This window comes from Acipenser ruthenus, chromosome 12 (genome assembly GCF_902713425.1).
Source record: "Acipenser ruthenus chromosome 12, fAciRut3.2 maternal haplotype, whole genome shotgun sequence".
In the NCBI taxonomy this organism is placed as follows: Eukaryota; Metazoa; Chordata; class Actinopteri; order Acipenseriformes; family Acipenseridae; genus Acipenser; species Acipenser ruthenus.
Window position 1 is genome coordinate 39,405,451 of NC_081200.1, and position 12,750 is coordinate 39,418,200.

Below are 12,750 nucleotides of genomic sequence, written 5' to 3' on the forward strand. Positions count from 1 at the left end.
CAATAAACTACTAACAACCAAACGGGCAAGACGGGCCGAATGGCCTCCTCTCGTTTGTAAACTTTCTTATGTTGTAAGAACATAAGAAAGTTTACAAACGAGAGGAGGCCATAAGAAAGTTTACAAACGAGAGGAGGCCATAAGAAAGTTTACAAACGAGAGGAGGCCATTCGGGCTGTATTTTTGTCACGGCGGTCGCCTAGCTATAATCAAAAACGTTCATTCTGTTTTTATTCAGCACCTGCATGGTTAAAGTTTACAGCACTGCTCAAGCGATCGCTGATTGGTTGTTGTGGCTTTCACTCGGTCGGACGGCGACAGATTTTCGGGAATGTCTAGCCTTTGACAGGAAGACTTAGTGAAGCGCTGTTGTCTCCGCTGAGGGTTTGGATTTATTGAAAGAAAGGCGAGGAAAAGGGGAATTTAATGTAAAAACTCACTCAGTTCCATATTAAATTACTGTAATTCATTCGTGACTGCCCGCGATCAAACCAGCTCCGTATGAAAAACAAGAAACTGTTTATGGACAAGAAGACACGGAAGTAGGTGAGTTTTATATACCAGCTAACGTCGGAGTGTCGATCGTTTTAAATAAAAAAAGTTCCCTTGTAAAATAGCAGTTATACACTTCGCGTTGTTAAAAAGTGGGCCTTAAGGAAAAAAGTTGTTCGATTTATAAATACAATCTCCGCATGGGTCAAATTGAATATTTATAGGAATATTTGTGTTTCCCAAATCGCAGTTTTAAGTTGTCTTAAATATGTTTCACCAAGGCAGTTTCATAACGTGTTTATTTTTGTTGCTTGAATCGGGCCAATGACTAAAGTTGTTTTATATTTAAGAGAGCGTGTTTCGTTGGTGATGTATATAATTTATAAAATATCAAATGTTTGTTTATTATGAGTCTGTCGTAATAAAAATAAAAATAAATGGTTTAATCTACAGTGAAACTGAGTTGGCAAATGTTCAATTTCTGAAGTGTACCCCAGAAATGACACTGTGTACCTTACGTGCTTGACAATACAGTCAAGTCGACAATTGTTTAAGGTAGTCATTTGCAAAACTTTCTTCAAAATACTCTCGTAACGTTTCTTAGAAGAAGAGACGGAGACATTGCCGTATTTATTGAGGTATTTTCTAACTTTAATACCGATGCCGTGTCCCAAACGGCACGGGAATAACCATTAGTCATAATTTGTGAACAGCATTTTCTTTTTCTTCTTCTTTTTTTTTTTTTGCCTTTCGTGTGTAGAAATGCTAGTTTGATTCCAGGAATACTTACCAGTCCAGCGGTGTTTAAATCTCCATACATACCCACGAGATATACGGAGTAAAGTTACTATATATAAAGCGATACCAGCCTGTATATTCTGTTTTAGGAAAAGCCAAAGTGTAAAGATTCCGCTTATTTCAAAAGAAAAGTATTAAAAACAAAACAAAACAAAACAAGTTCTGTGTTTTTTCTCCTTTTGTTTATTTATTTATTTTTTTAGCCTTGGCACAGGTAAAACGATTCGTTCAATTCGTTATTTCTCTATCTGCTCGTATACGTTTGTCCCTTGTTAAAGAGGACAGTAACACAGTACGTTTGTATTTTTAAATTGTTAAATATATACATATGTTTTTACAGAACACCCTTAATGCACTCATATCATAAACAACTCAAATTGGTAATCATTTTAAATGCTATGATTTTTTAAATGGAAATTTAATAAAAGCAATTAGCTGGCTATTAAAATAAATAAATAAATAAATAAATAAATAAAAATAATATATATATATATATATATATATATATATATATATATATATATATATATATATAAATTTAATAGCCAGCTAATTGCTTTTATTAAATTTCCAGCTTAAAAAATAAGAGCATTAAAAATATTACCAATTTAAGTTATTTATGATAATTTTCATTTTTAACTGTATTTCCTTGCATGAACTACCACTATAGTTAGTTAACACTTAGTGGAATGAAATTACAAAAAAAAAAAACACTTTATCCTCTTTTCTTCAGAATGTACTTGTACAGCATATACCATATATCAGTGACTCATTTTAGAGTACAGGAATGATGCTGATTTTGAGTTCAACTGGTGTTTTGATGTTATTTTTATCTTCATATTTGTACTAATTACTGTATATGCTTGACCTGTGTATTTGAAAGTATAAACTCGAGTCAAGCTCAAGTATTTACAATACTATTCTAGACTGTTCTTATAGAACAGTCCACTAAAACAGCTGAACACCAAATGTACTAGAAAACAGACTTCACATTTTTATTTATTTTTACTAAAAGTGGAATCCCTTGGTGTCTGTACTACATTCTTCCATAATTTAGCCTTGATGTGCAGCCCGCTTGACAGTCCAGTTTGTTTATGGTCCTCAGATGGTTTCAGATCCTCATTGAACCTGCTTGCTTATATGTCCCCGTTTTAGACAATGAACCAGAGCTACTACACCTTTAAATGGGAATCCCCCAACATATAGGCATCAGATGGTCCACAAAAGGGGATTTAAAAATATCCTAAAACTCCCTTTCACTGATCCTCATTGGAACAATAAAAACTTGTTTATCAAGGAAGCCAAGACTGAATGCTACTCAGTGATAACACAGAGATATTTTATAGCGGTTATCAGTGTTTTAACTGATGGGGTAGCAGTGGAGGCTTGTTGCACAAGAACAGTATCATCAAGCTGTTTAGTCAACATCTAGTTCCAACACCGCATTAAATCTGGAATTGTTTATGACTTGCAGCTGGCTGTGACACGTCATTAGATACGTGTGCAAAACAATTTAAAGAATGTTCTGTTTCACTTCTCTTAAGCTGGAATATTTGTTCTAACTGTTAGATTTACTAAATTTGTAAGTGAAAGTTGAAACGGTTAACCCAGAAACGGCTGCAATGGAGACATTCCTCACACCAATGCTGCCCCAGCTGGGTGCAGCAACATAAAGAAACCACTAGAGGCAGCCCTGCGGGCTGGGAGGATGTGCCGCCTCAAGTGGTAATTGGTTGTTTCCTTCCAGCTGATGTCAAAAGTGACCTACAGTGAATGGTATCTCTAAATCAGGGGTGTCAAACTCCAGTCCTCGAGGGACGCAGGGTCTTCTGGTTTTCATTCCAACTTAAGCTCTCAATTAACATAATTGATCTAATTATTTGTTCAATTTGACATATTTAATATTTTTCAAGGTCTTTTCCAGTTGATGGTTTTAAAAATGCACTTGATTCAAGGTACACCACCTGTGAAACATTCTGAGGCCTGAAGAGAAGTGGTAAATGTGTCCATTTAATCAAATAATTAGACCAATTAAGTAACTGAGAGCTCGGGTGGAACGAAAGCCAGAAGACACTGCGGCCCTCCAGGAACTGAGTTTGACATCTCTGCTCTAAATACTGTTGTGATTGGGATGGTAGAAAGGGTCAAAGGTAATGGGAACTTGCTTGTTTTGTGTATGAGGGAGGGCGGTCCTGTGCTTGTGTATAAAGTGTACAGCCCTGTAATAAACAGGACATGGCACCTTGTTTTGTTATTGAGATTAAGCTGCAGATAAACAGAAGTACTATACTGAACACAACTGCTCAATCAAGGAACAACGACATACACAAACTTAGGTCTTTTGAGGATGTACTACTTTAATTTTTTAAAACACTGCATGGTTCGGAACAATATCGGTTTCCTTCCTCCCTTGCAGTGTTGTGTGTCACATTCATTCTGATTATAGTGCGTCCAAAGCAGCTGAGTTGTTGCGCCATCACTTTGGTAAAGTTGTGTTACATGTTGCGGTGTTTCACGCACAGAGCAATAGGATGTACTGGACTTCTGAGTGACCCTGGCCTACTGTATCTCTGCTCCCTTGTATTGGGGTCTATCCCCTCCCTCACCCTGACTTCTCCTTCTGCAGATAGGTTTTGTTACACAGATGATTCATTGGTGTCGACCACCTCTGTCCAATTTTTATAAGCAACTGTAAGATTATGTCATTACTTTGCACACATGTGCAGTCGTTTCATTAGGGTCTAATGAAGATCTTTAAATGCACTGTGCTTCTATGAACAGTATTGAATCGTTGCTCTCAGGTAGTCGCATGGTCCTCTAGATGTTAGAACAAGGGTCTGTAACCCTGGTCCTAGAGCCATAGGGTCTTCTGGTTTTCATTACAACTAATTTCTCAATTGCTTAATTTAATAGTTTTCGGCTTAGTGAGGATTAACATGTTCCAAATTTTTAGCCACTTGTGACATAAAGACACCTGTAAAACCTTCAGGATTTGGGCTCTCCAGGACCAGGGTTGGAGACCCCTGTGTTAGCACTACAGTATGTCCTTCCACCAGATAACTCTGCATTTTGGAACACTTCACCTGATTTGTTAAATTGTATATTATTTTTTTACAGAGATCCTTTTTTTTTATACAGGATTAATTACAAAATAGCGGTAAGATTGACATTAAAGGTGCTGTGCTAATTTCCCACAGTCCTATGTTGTCAATTAAAGAGAGTGAAAATGCAACCAATGTGCAAGACGTCGATCTAATTTGGTTTGCTTGGGTATCTAATTGTAGAATGTTACAAACAAAATTACTATCGTTGACCACATCAAAAATACTTCACAACAGGGAGGACTTCTCTGCAACCATAGAGAACGTGCGGAAACTACGTAGTTTCGTGGTATGCATGGGGAAACTTCAATCTGAATAGTAATAATAATAATACAGTTTTAGATTGCCTTGTCCATTACAGTAAATACTGTAGAAGAAATATGTTGGCAACTTTTGACAATTATGTTTTGAGTGCTGTGCCTTTAAGAAATGACAGTGTCTTGTTTGTGAGACTAAAGGTCATGCGAGATTCTGATGAGAGAGTTGGGAGTAAATGGAGGACGTGTGTTTTGTTGCTGCATGTTGTCGATGTACAGACAGTGTGCCCAATGCCTATATGTGTATAGGATTGATACTGCTACTGAAGGGAACTGAATTAGGCTATGTAGAAGTCATGAGATATAATCAAAGTCTTAAGTTGAATTCCCTTTGTTTGTGGACTCTCATCGAACCTTCAGCCCAACCGCCCGCTGATGGACAATCGCCAAGGACCGCCAGTAGTTCAAAAAAATCAAAAGCTTTTTAAACCCGTACCTGGTAGGGTCTTCTGAATTCACTCTTAGTTTCTGTTTGTTGTTGCAGTGAAATTATCTCCTATTCTTACAGGAAGGCTGTGTGCGTGAATGATACAAATCTGTCTGTATAGTCAGCAAACTCATAATTCTGTGAATGCCTGCCTTTAATTGTGTGTGCAGATAAAGCAAGTAAGAAAGTAATTATTTGTGGTTTTATAATACTTAACCACTGTGTACTTTTTCAGAAAAAATACATTTGAGCTTTCTAAAAGGAAGTGATCATTTACCCCAATAAAAAACACAACAAAATGAATTCAGAAATCGTATTTTTCTAGAGCACCGTTACATTTCCTGTTTGAGTCCATTTGCACCCAGAAGCGATGAGCAACTCTCTGTGACATTAAGTATAATGTATTTGATGTAGAAATTTACCAGAAGCACTGAGTCATTTTTTTTTTCAAACTTACATTGCTGTATGCTGTAAAGTGTCTAACAATGTTTCTAAAAATAGCACTTTAAAGGGTATTGCAATCAAGTAGTGGCCTGTCCCAAAAGGCAAACTGAACCACTGTAACACGATAGATTATTCAAATTCTTTTCTTTTTGAGAATTACTTGTAGTTTAAAGTATACTCTATTTTACAAATCCAGGAAGTCGTTGTGTTTCTGTCATGTATTATCTATGCACACAGTGGATGGAGAATATTAGCTGTAAACTTAGTGGTGTGCTGTGTTGAACAAATCAGGCTTGCCCTGCAAGAAGGAAGTGTAAGCCTAATGCCAGTGTTAAGCATCCCCTCTATAGCATGTGTCTTCTTGTGTCAGCCTATCAAAGGAACAAACCGACCTATTTGTGTGCGGTGACACACACGCACACACACACACACACACGCACACACACACACGCACACACACACACACACACACACACACGTCATTGTTCTTGACTGTTTTCCTTTGACGTGTTAACAGTGTTTATTTATAGGGGGACACTCCTTTTTCTCAGAGCAGATTCTGAAGCTCTTTCCAAGTACCAGCATTGGGGTTGCTATGTTATAGTGATGTAACACAGGAGGAGCGTCTCTTTTCTCATTGAGTAGCGCTCTCACTGCTTCGGTACAGGTCTGCCAGGCAGTTCTTTATATTTTGTAAAAGGACCCTGCCAGACAACCTGTCTTTGTGACAACTATAATTGACACAATACAGTCCTACTAGCTTGGTTTCCATGAAACAGAAATTAGGGACATTATCCAGTTTGGTTCTTAGAATGTTTTATTGAGGTTGGTGGCACTGTACTGTATGTACACTGTCTGGGCATTGATGGTGGGAATTTGCTACACCCTGTAGATGTATACATGGTGTCCACATTGAAAAAGGGTGAAGAAGGGATGTGAGGGATGTTATACATGTTGACCGAACTGGAAAACGGTGTCGCAGATCATCTGAAGCTCTTTGGCGACTCACTGACTGACTCGCTGACCTCAAGCCTGCTTGAATACCGACACCATTATGAATGAAGAGAAGGGATTTTATATGATTTTGTAAAATTGGCTGCTACCAACTGCTCATCATCTCATAAACTATGATTACTCATCCCATTGACCTGTAACCAAATATTGCTGCCATGTTGAGGTTATATGACTTTATTAGGTTTCTACTTGGTAGACATGCACTTCTTCCATGTTGCAACCACTACTATTTCTTTCACATATATATATATATATGTGGGGGGGGGGGGGGGGGGGGGCGGTTTCGCATTTGTGCAGTGTACCCTTGTTTGATCCAGCACGACACTACCCATGAAATGTCAGATTGGATGGGTGTTCCCAAGTTTAAAGTCCTGAAAAAGTTAGGTTTTGTTTTCTTGTTATTCTACTTTTGCCATTCATTTTATAATGTTATTTATTGCTGGCTTCTCCTGCCAGGACCCCCTTGTAAATGAGACGTATATCTCAAGGGTTCTATCCTGGTTAATTAAATAGAATGAGTAAATGTTTTTGCAACAATGTAGCCTCATCTTACGTAACAGTCCATTATTGTTGGCAGTGATATTTGAATGCACAAAATAGATACTTTGCGCATGCAAATATCCTAGTTATGGGTTCTGTAGTGTTATTGTTTTATTGTCAAAATGTTTTCGGGCAAGAGGGGAAAGAGCTGCTATGCTACCATTTCCTTCAGAAACTTTTTACATTTTTGTTTTTTTCTTTCTCAGTAGGATCTGACTATAACAGACCTCTGTGATGGAACTTGGCAGGGCATTGTGTATCAAGATGAAATACTCAAGAAGGACTGAAGGCCAAATTCCTGTCTTTCCAAAAGGACTGGGAATCCACTTTTACCTCCCAGACGTCAGTCCATTGGAGTTTTTCAAAGGAGACTACAGAACAGAAGATCTGTGTACAGATGGTGCCAAGAAATGCAGTATGTACCTTGTGCATTACTTTCAGTATTACAGGTTTAAAAATGACAGTGTGTTTCTTTAAGTTGCGTAACTCGGTGGGGCTGGACTGGTTTCAGATAACCCCTGGCAGAACTAACACCTTAGTTCTTGCACCCCAGATCACAGTTTACACTTTAGAACAAATGTTTCACCTTTCAAATATGTGTTGATAAAAAGGCAGAGCCACACCTGCTGCCTGGCGTGTGAAAGATATTCCCTCCCAGACCTGCTCTAAGTTTAACTCTAGAGTCTAGAGTGTTCTCGGTTGTAAGATTAGCATTGTATAGCAGTTTGATCCAATCCTGGTTTTACTATGAGTTTAATAAGACACATCTGAGCTTGTAACAGTACCTATACACTGTAGCTAATCAAGCTTGTATTAAAACCTGGAATGGGTGAAACTGCTAGGCAACAGGAGTCTTATTCCCATCTCTGCTGGGTCTTATTACAGTGGTTAAAGTGTTGAGGGTTTTGTGATTTGGGCCACTGCTGCTTCTTGACACACTTCTGCAGTCTGGACTTGCTTGAGATGTGCTGTCCAGTCCTGTGCTGGTGTTCTGCAAACATTTTCATTCCAGGAAACCCAGGAGACAGTCTTGATGGACAAGCTGGCACAGGGGGAATGTTCTTATTTTTATTCTATTCGCCAATTATTTTGCACAATCAGTGTTAACACTGTGCATTTCTTTAAATGGGGAGTTGTTTTGCAGTAGACTTGCTAGCAGGTTATCCATGTAGTTGTGGGACAGGGAGGTTTTGTTACACCTTCAGATGAAGCCGTGTGAGGAGGGTTGGAGGTCGATGCGGGGGGTTGTGTGTCCTCAGAATTTAAACAAAATGACCAGATGGGGTTCAACACTGCAGAGACAGGGACTGCAGCTGTATTGAAACCAATTACATTTGTTTTCTGCCACAATACAGTTGGAAAGCATTATGTTCAATAGATTTTTTTTAATCTGTGAGGCCTCTCAGGGTCCATACAGAACGCCACTGAGCAGGACAAAAGTTAAGCTGCCAAGGTCATTTCCACTTCTAAAAACCTGACACCAGTTTACATAAGTTGCCATTGAAGAGTTTTTTCCAACTCCACTGTCTGTTTCCCCCCTAGATTTGATTTTTTTCTGTAAATTGGCCTGCCACACTAAGTAAAAAGTGTTGACTCGACTTGAGAGAGATATGCAGATCCTGAGAACTTATCGGTATTGCCAGTTCAATCAGCACACAAGTACACTATGTGATACAGTTTATGTTTTGAGGTCACTCACATGGGGAATGTATTTCTCACATGCATAACATTTTGTCATCAGAAACATGCTATTATTTTCCACAAAGGTATGCTAACGTATGTGTTCTTTTTGTAACAGATATTTCACCACTTTGTCACAACTTGTTTGCGCTCTATGATGAGGGCAGGAACATTTGGTATCCACCAAATCACACATTTGAAGTTGACGAGAACACAGCCATCAAGTTGCATTACCGGATGAGGTAAGTGTGAATCTGGAAGTGGTCAAGGTGCCCGTGTAGATAACAAAGGGCCCTATAGAAACAAGTGCAAGGCAAGAGTTCTGAAAGGAATAAACTATTTTAACAGTATAAAACTAGCAAGGCATTGCTCCCAACAGTTTCTGTTTCTAGTTGTAACTAAGTTGTTTCTGGCTTGTTTTATTACGTTAATTACATTTTTATTTTCTTGTTATAAAATTTGCCTTTGAACTTGCACTTGTTGCTAAAAACTGGTAAGGCGAAGAAAATGTAATTCGTTCCCTTCTTGGAAACAGTTCAATTTTTATGGAAATGCTGTATCAATTCTAACACTGACATGGTCGATTCACACGGGACAGAAGGTCCTGATGTCCTGTAAAAAACAAAAAACGGAGAATCTCTGAGAATTATTGCACGGGACTAAATTTCACCGATGTCAGTACACATTCTGAATCCACTTGTATATGTGGTGATTTTTAGCCCTGTTTATGTTTCGGGCCATAAACATAGATACGCTGTGTAAAGAAGAATACATGTTAACTTAAAAAACATTCTGATTGCTGCTGCTGCTGCTGACTTCATTACATTTTTGTTTGCAATTCAGAATAATTCATTGCAATTCCTTCTACTATTGAATTCTCGAAGGAGGTTTGGATTGTTCATATATTTAACAGCTTGGTATTTAACTGCCGACTCCCATACATGTTTTGTGGTAAACGTGCACTAAAAAAATATGTTTTCTTGTGGCAAAAAAATAAAGCTTTTCCTGAATTTGCAACTTCCTGTTTACTTGCAGAGGCTGCATAGTCGTTGAGCACCTAGTTGATGGTAGAGAATTTGTATTAACTCTGAAATTCCCATGCATTTTTTAAATGACAAAAGCTGTTCTATTTATGTAACTAGATTCTGTTTCTTTTACAAAACATTTTTTGTCCTTGTCCGGCTGCACGTAATGTACTGCATATGCATACAAATCCCCCAAACCCATCAGATGTATTTATCACAGCTGTTGTTTTGTATTGTCATCTGGTACGTTTTTAAAAGCTGCTGTTACGACACAGGTATCACCGTTAAAATTGAATCCTTGGTTAAAACTTGAATGTTTATTCAATTAACTGCTTACTGTGCTTGTGTGCTCACCATTTAGTGGAATCGACTCTGCAGCAACCAAAGCACTTAGCCACTTCAAATGGATTTTGGTAGTATTTGGTTGTAGCTCCTTCACAGTGTTTAGGCATAGGGGGTTTTGTAATTGAAACCACAATATTTTGTACAGAGTTCAGAGTAGAATCATCATGTAAACACAGCAGCTGAATATTGTATTTATTGTGTCACTCAGCATTGAAGCAATGCTAAATTGGGAAATAACTTTTTACCCTGGTTAACCTTTTTAACAAAAAAGGTGCAGCAAAAGGTTTCTATGATTTTTTTTGTTGACGTTTTTAGCATTTGCACTGTTTTGTGTTTCTTGTGTAGCGTATCTTGTTGATCTTGTTTCTGCATTCTCCAGTGTTCATCGTTCTGAGAATGCTGAACCCCATATGACGTGTTTGCTGAACTATTGTACAAGTGTTGAAATCCCTGACTGGTACTATGGCGAATGAATAGACAGAGGCCTGAAACATAGCATTATGGCTGCTCATAGTTAACAACGCTTATAACTGCTTGTCGAAGCAAGCCTTGTTCTTTGGTAGTTATTTCTGGGCTGGAATGCTTTCAGTTACTGAGTTGGCACCCAGTCTCTGCCTGTGCTTTAAGTTGCCCTGTTGTTTCTGTAACAACCAAACTGTTTCAAAACAAGAAAAAGGAAGCGGTAGTGATGATGATGATTAAGGATACAATTTTGTCACAGAAATTGTGAATTTTAACAAAAGTCAGTGAAATCTTGTTAATGAATGTAAAAACACATTTGGTTAGGCACTTCCTTTATTTCCATTTAAAATGCAGTATGTCATGCACTGAAAATACAAATATGCGAGTATCTGTAAATTTGTTTGGTTGTGTATGGACGCAGCATTTACGTGAAGCTGTGTAGGTCAGCGAATGAGATTTGTATTATGTAGCTGAGCGAGCATGTAAATGAACACAGATCGTATGGTACTGTAAAGTCTCGGTTGTGATCTTCACATACACACAGCGTTTGTTAATTTATTTTTTTAAACAAAAAAGTGGGCTTGCATCTTTAAAAAATATTAATTAATACTTACATTTAGTTTCTCTAAAACTAAACATTACCATTTAACATATTTTTTGATTTCCTGCAAACTGTAGCTAAAAGTAGAGGTTTATCTTTTTATTTTTTTCTGATCGTTGTGATGCCCTGCTTCTTGGGCACAGTGCCCGTCTGTGTGATTTGACTTTTCAGCTCTGTGTTTTTTTTTTTTTTTGGTTTGTTTGTTTTTTTTAAAAGGGGGAGTGCTCTGTAGGCTACTCAGAAACAATCAATTTAACGTGTCATGCTTATTATTGAAGAATATTTATATATATTGTTTCATTTTGAACATGGTAATAAAAAACAATTATTTGACGTGTTGATTTTGTATATATATGTACATTTACTATGAATGCGCAAGAGAAATAGGAACACCTTTTATTTCAGACCCCATCTGCTTTGCTATGCGGCCGGTGTGAAAGCTGCATCACAGTATTAAAAAAGAAAATGTTGCGTGGTGTGAAAGGACCTTTAACTAAGTTTTGTACTCTAAAGTAACATTTAAACTTGTCCGCAGTCAAACGAAATAGTCTTAATGTTATTGGTTTTGGTGTACTATTTAAAAGCTCTTGTGCATTTAAATATGCAAAATGTAATGTCTAAATGTAGCTGTGGTTTATACAGCGAACAGTGTTCCTAAATGTAATTTAATAGACAAATATATTCTTTGTATTAAACTCCATAGATGAAAAGTTGGATTCTGGTTCCGAATCACTTCATGTGTTGTAGTTCAAACCAAGTAGAAATGATCTATAGCAATCAGACCATGTGAACTGCAGCAAGGGTAAAGTACCAGGATGCAGCAGTGAGAGCCAGTAGATTGTTAGCTCAGTAAAAGGATGACCAATAATGTTATTGAGAGGCAAGAAATGCTTCCTATTTAAACAAACCACAAATGCCTAAACATTGATTTTTATGAGGTCAAAAGCAACACACAGAAACAATTTCAAAAATCACTTTAGTCATCTTGGCATTAGACGGATTGCATTGGATTGATGCTGATAGGGAAACATTTCTTTCACAGGTATTACTTTACAAATTGGCACGGGACTAACGAGAACGAGTCTCCTGTGTGGAGGCACTCTTTGAATAAACAGAAGAACGGTTACGGTCCACAGCAAACTCCAGAAGGCACTCCCCTCCTTGATGCCTCATCATTGGAATACCTGTTTGCACAGGTAAACACACACACAAAATAGACTGTGCAGAATGTTTGCAGATGCCTTATCAAATGAAAATGTGGTTTCCCAAGAAGGAATGACCTAACGTCATTTACTTTGTATAATCTTTTTTTTTTTTTGCATTAACAAACACCTCCATTACATGTAGAATCGGTGCTCTAAAGATTAAAAATAATTAAATATCTGTTTTGAACTGCCGCCATCCTTGCTGGATGTGCTAGTATCGGATAGAAATTATTTCTAATTGCAAATTTGCAATAAATGTTTTAAAATGCACATTTAAAAAAAAAGTGCAGGGAGGCTGG

At 37.6% G+C, this 12,750-nt stretch overlaps 1 protein-coding gene across 3 annotated transcripts in view; it reads left to right on the top strand.

Moving 5' to 3' along the window:
- The first annotated feature begins 284 nt into the window (after positions 1–284).
- Positions 285–12,750, top strand: part of LOC117417270 (tyrosine-protein kinase JAK1-like) — a 28,316-nt gene continuing 15,850 nt past the window's right edge. Inside the window, exons 1-4 of one of the 3 annotated variants that reach the window (XM_034029272.3) lie at positions 285–546; positions 7,340–7,548; positions 8,932–9,055; positions 12,289–12,442. In XM_034029272.3, the coding sequence (XP_033885163.2) occupies positions 7,368–7,548; positions 8,932–9,055; positions 12,289–12,442 (459 nt within the window). In that variant the 5' untranslated portion in view covers positions 285–546; positions 7,340–7,367. The remainder of the gene's footprint in view (positions 547–7,339; positions 7,549–8,931; positions 9,056–12,288; positions 12,443–12,750) is intronic. The other 2 variants (XM_034029274.3, XM_034029273.3) reach the window with 2 other exon arrangements.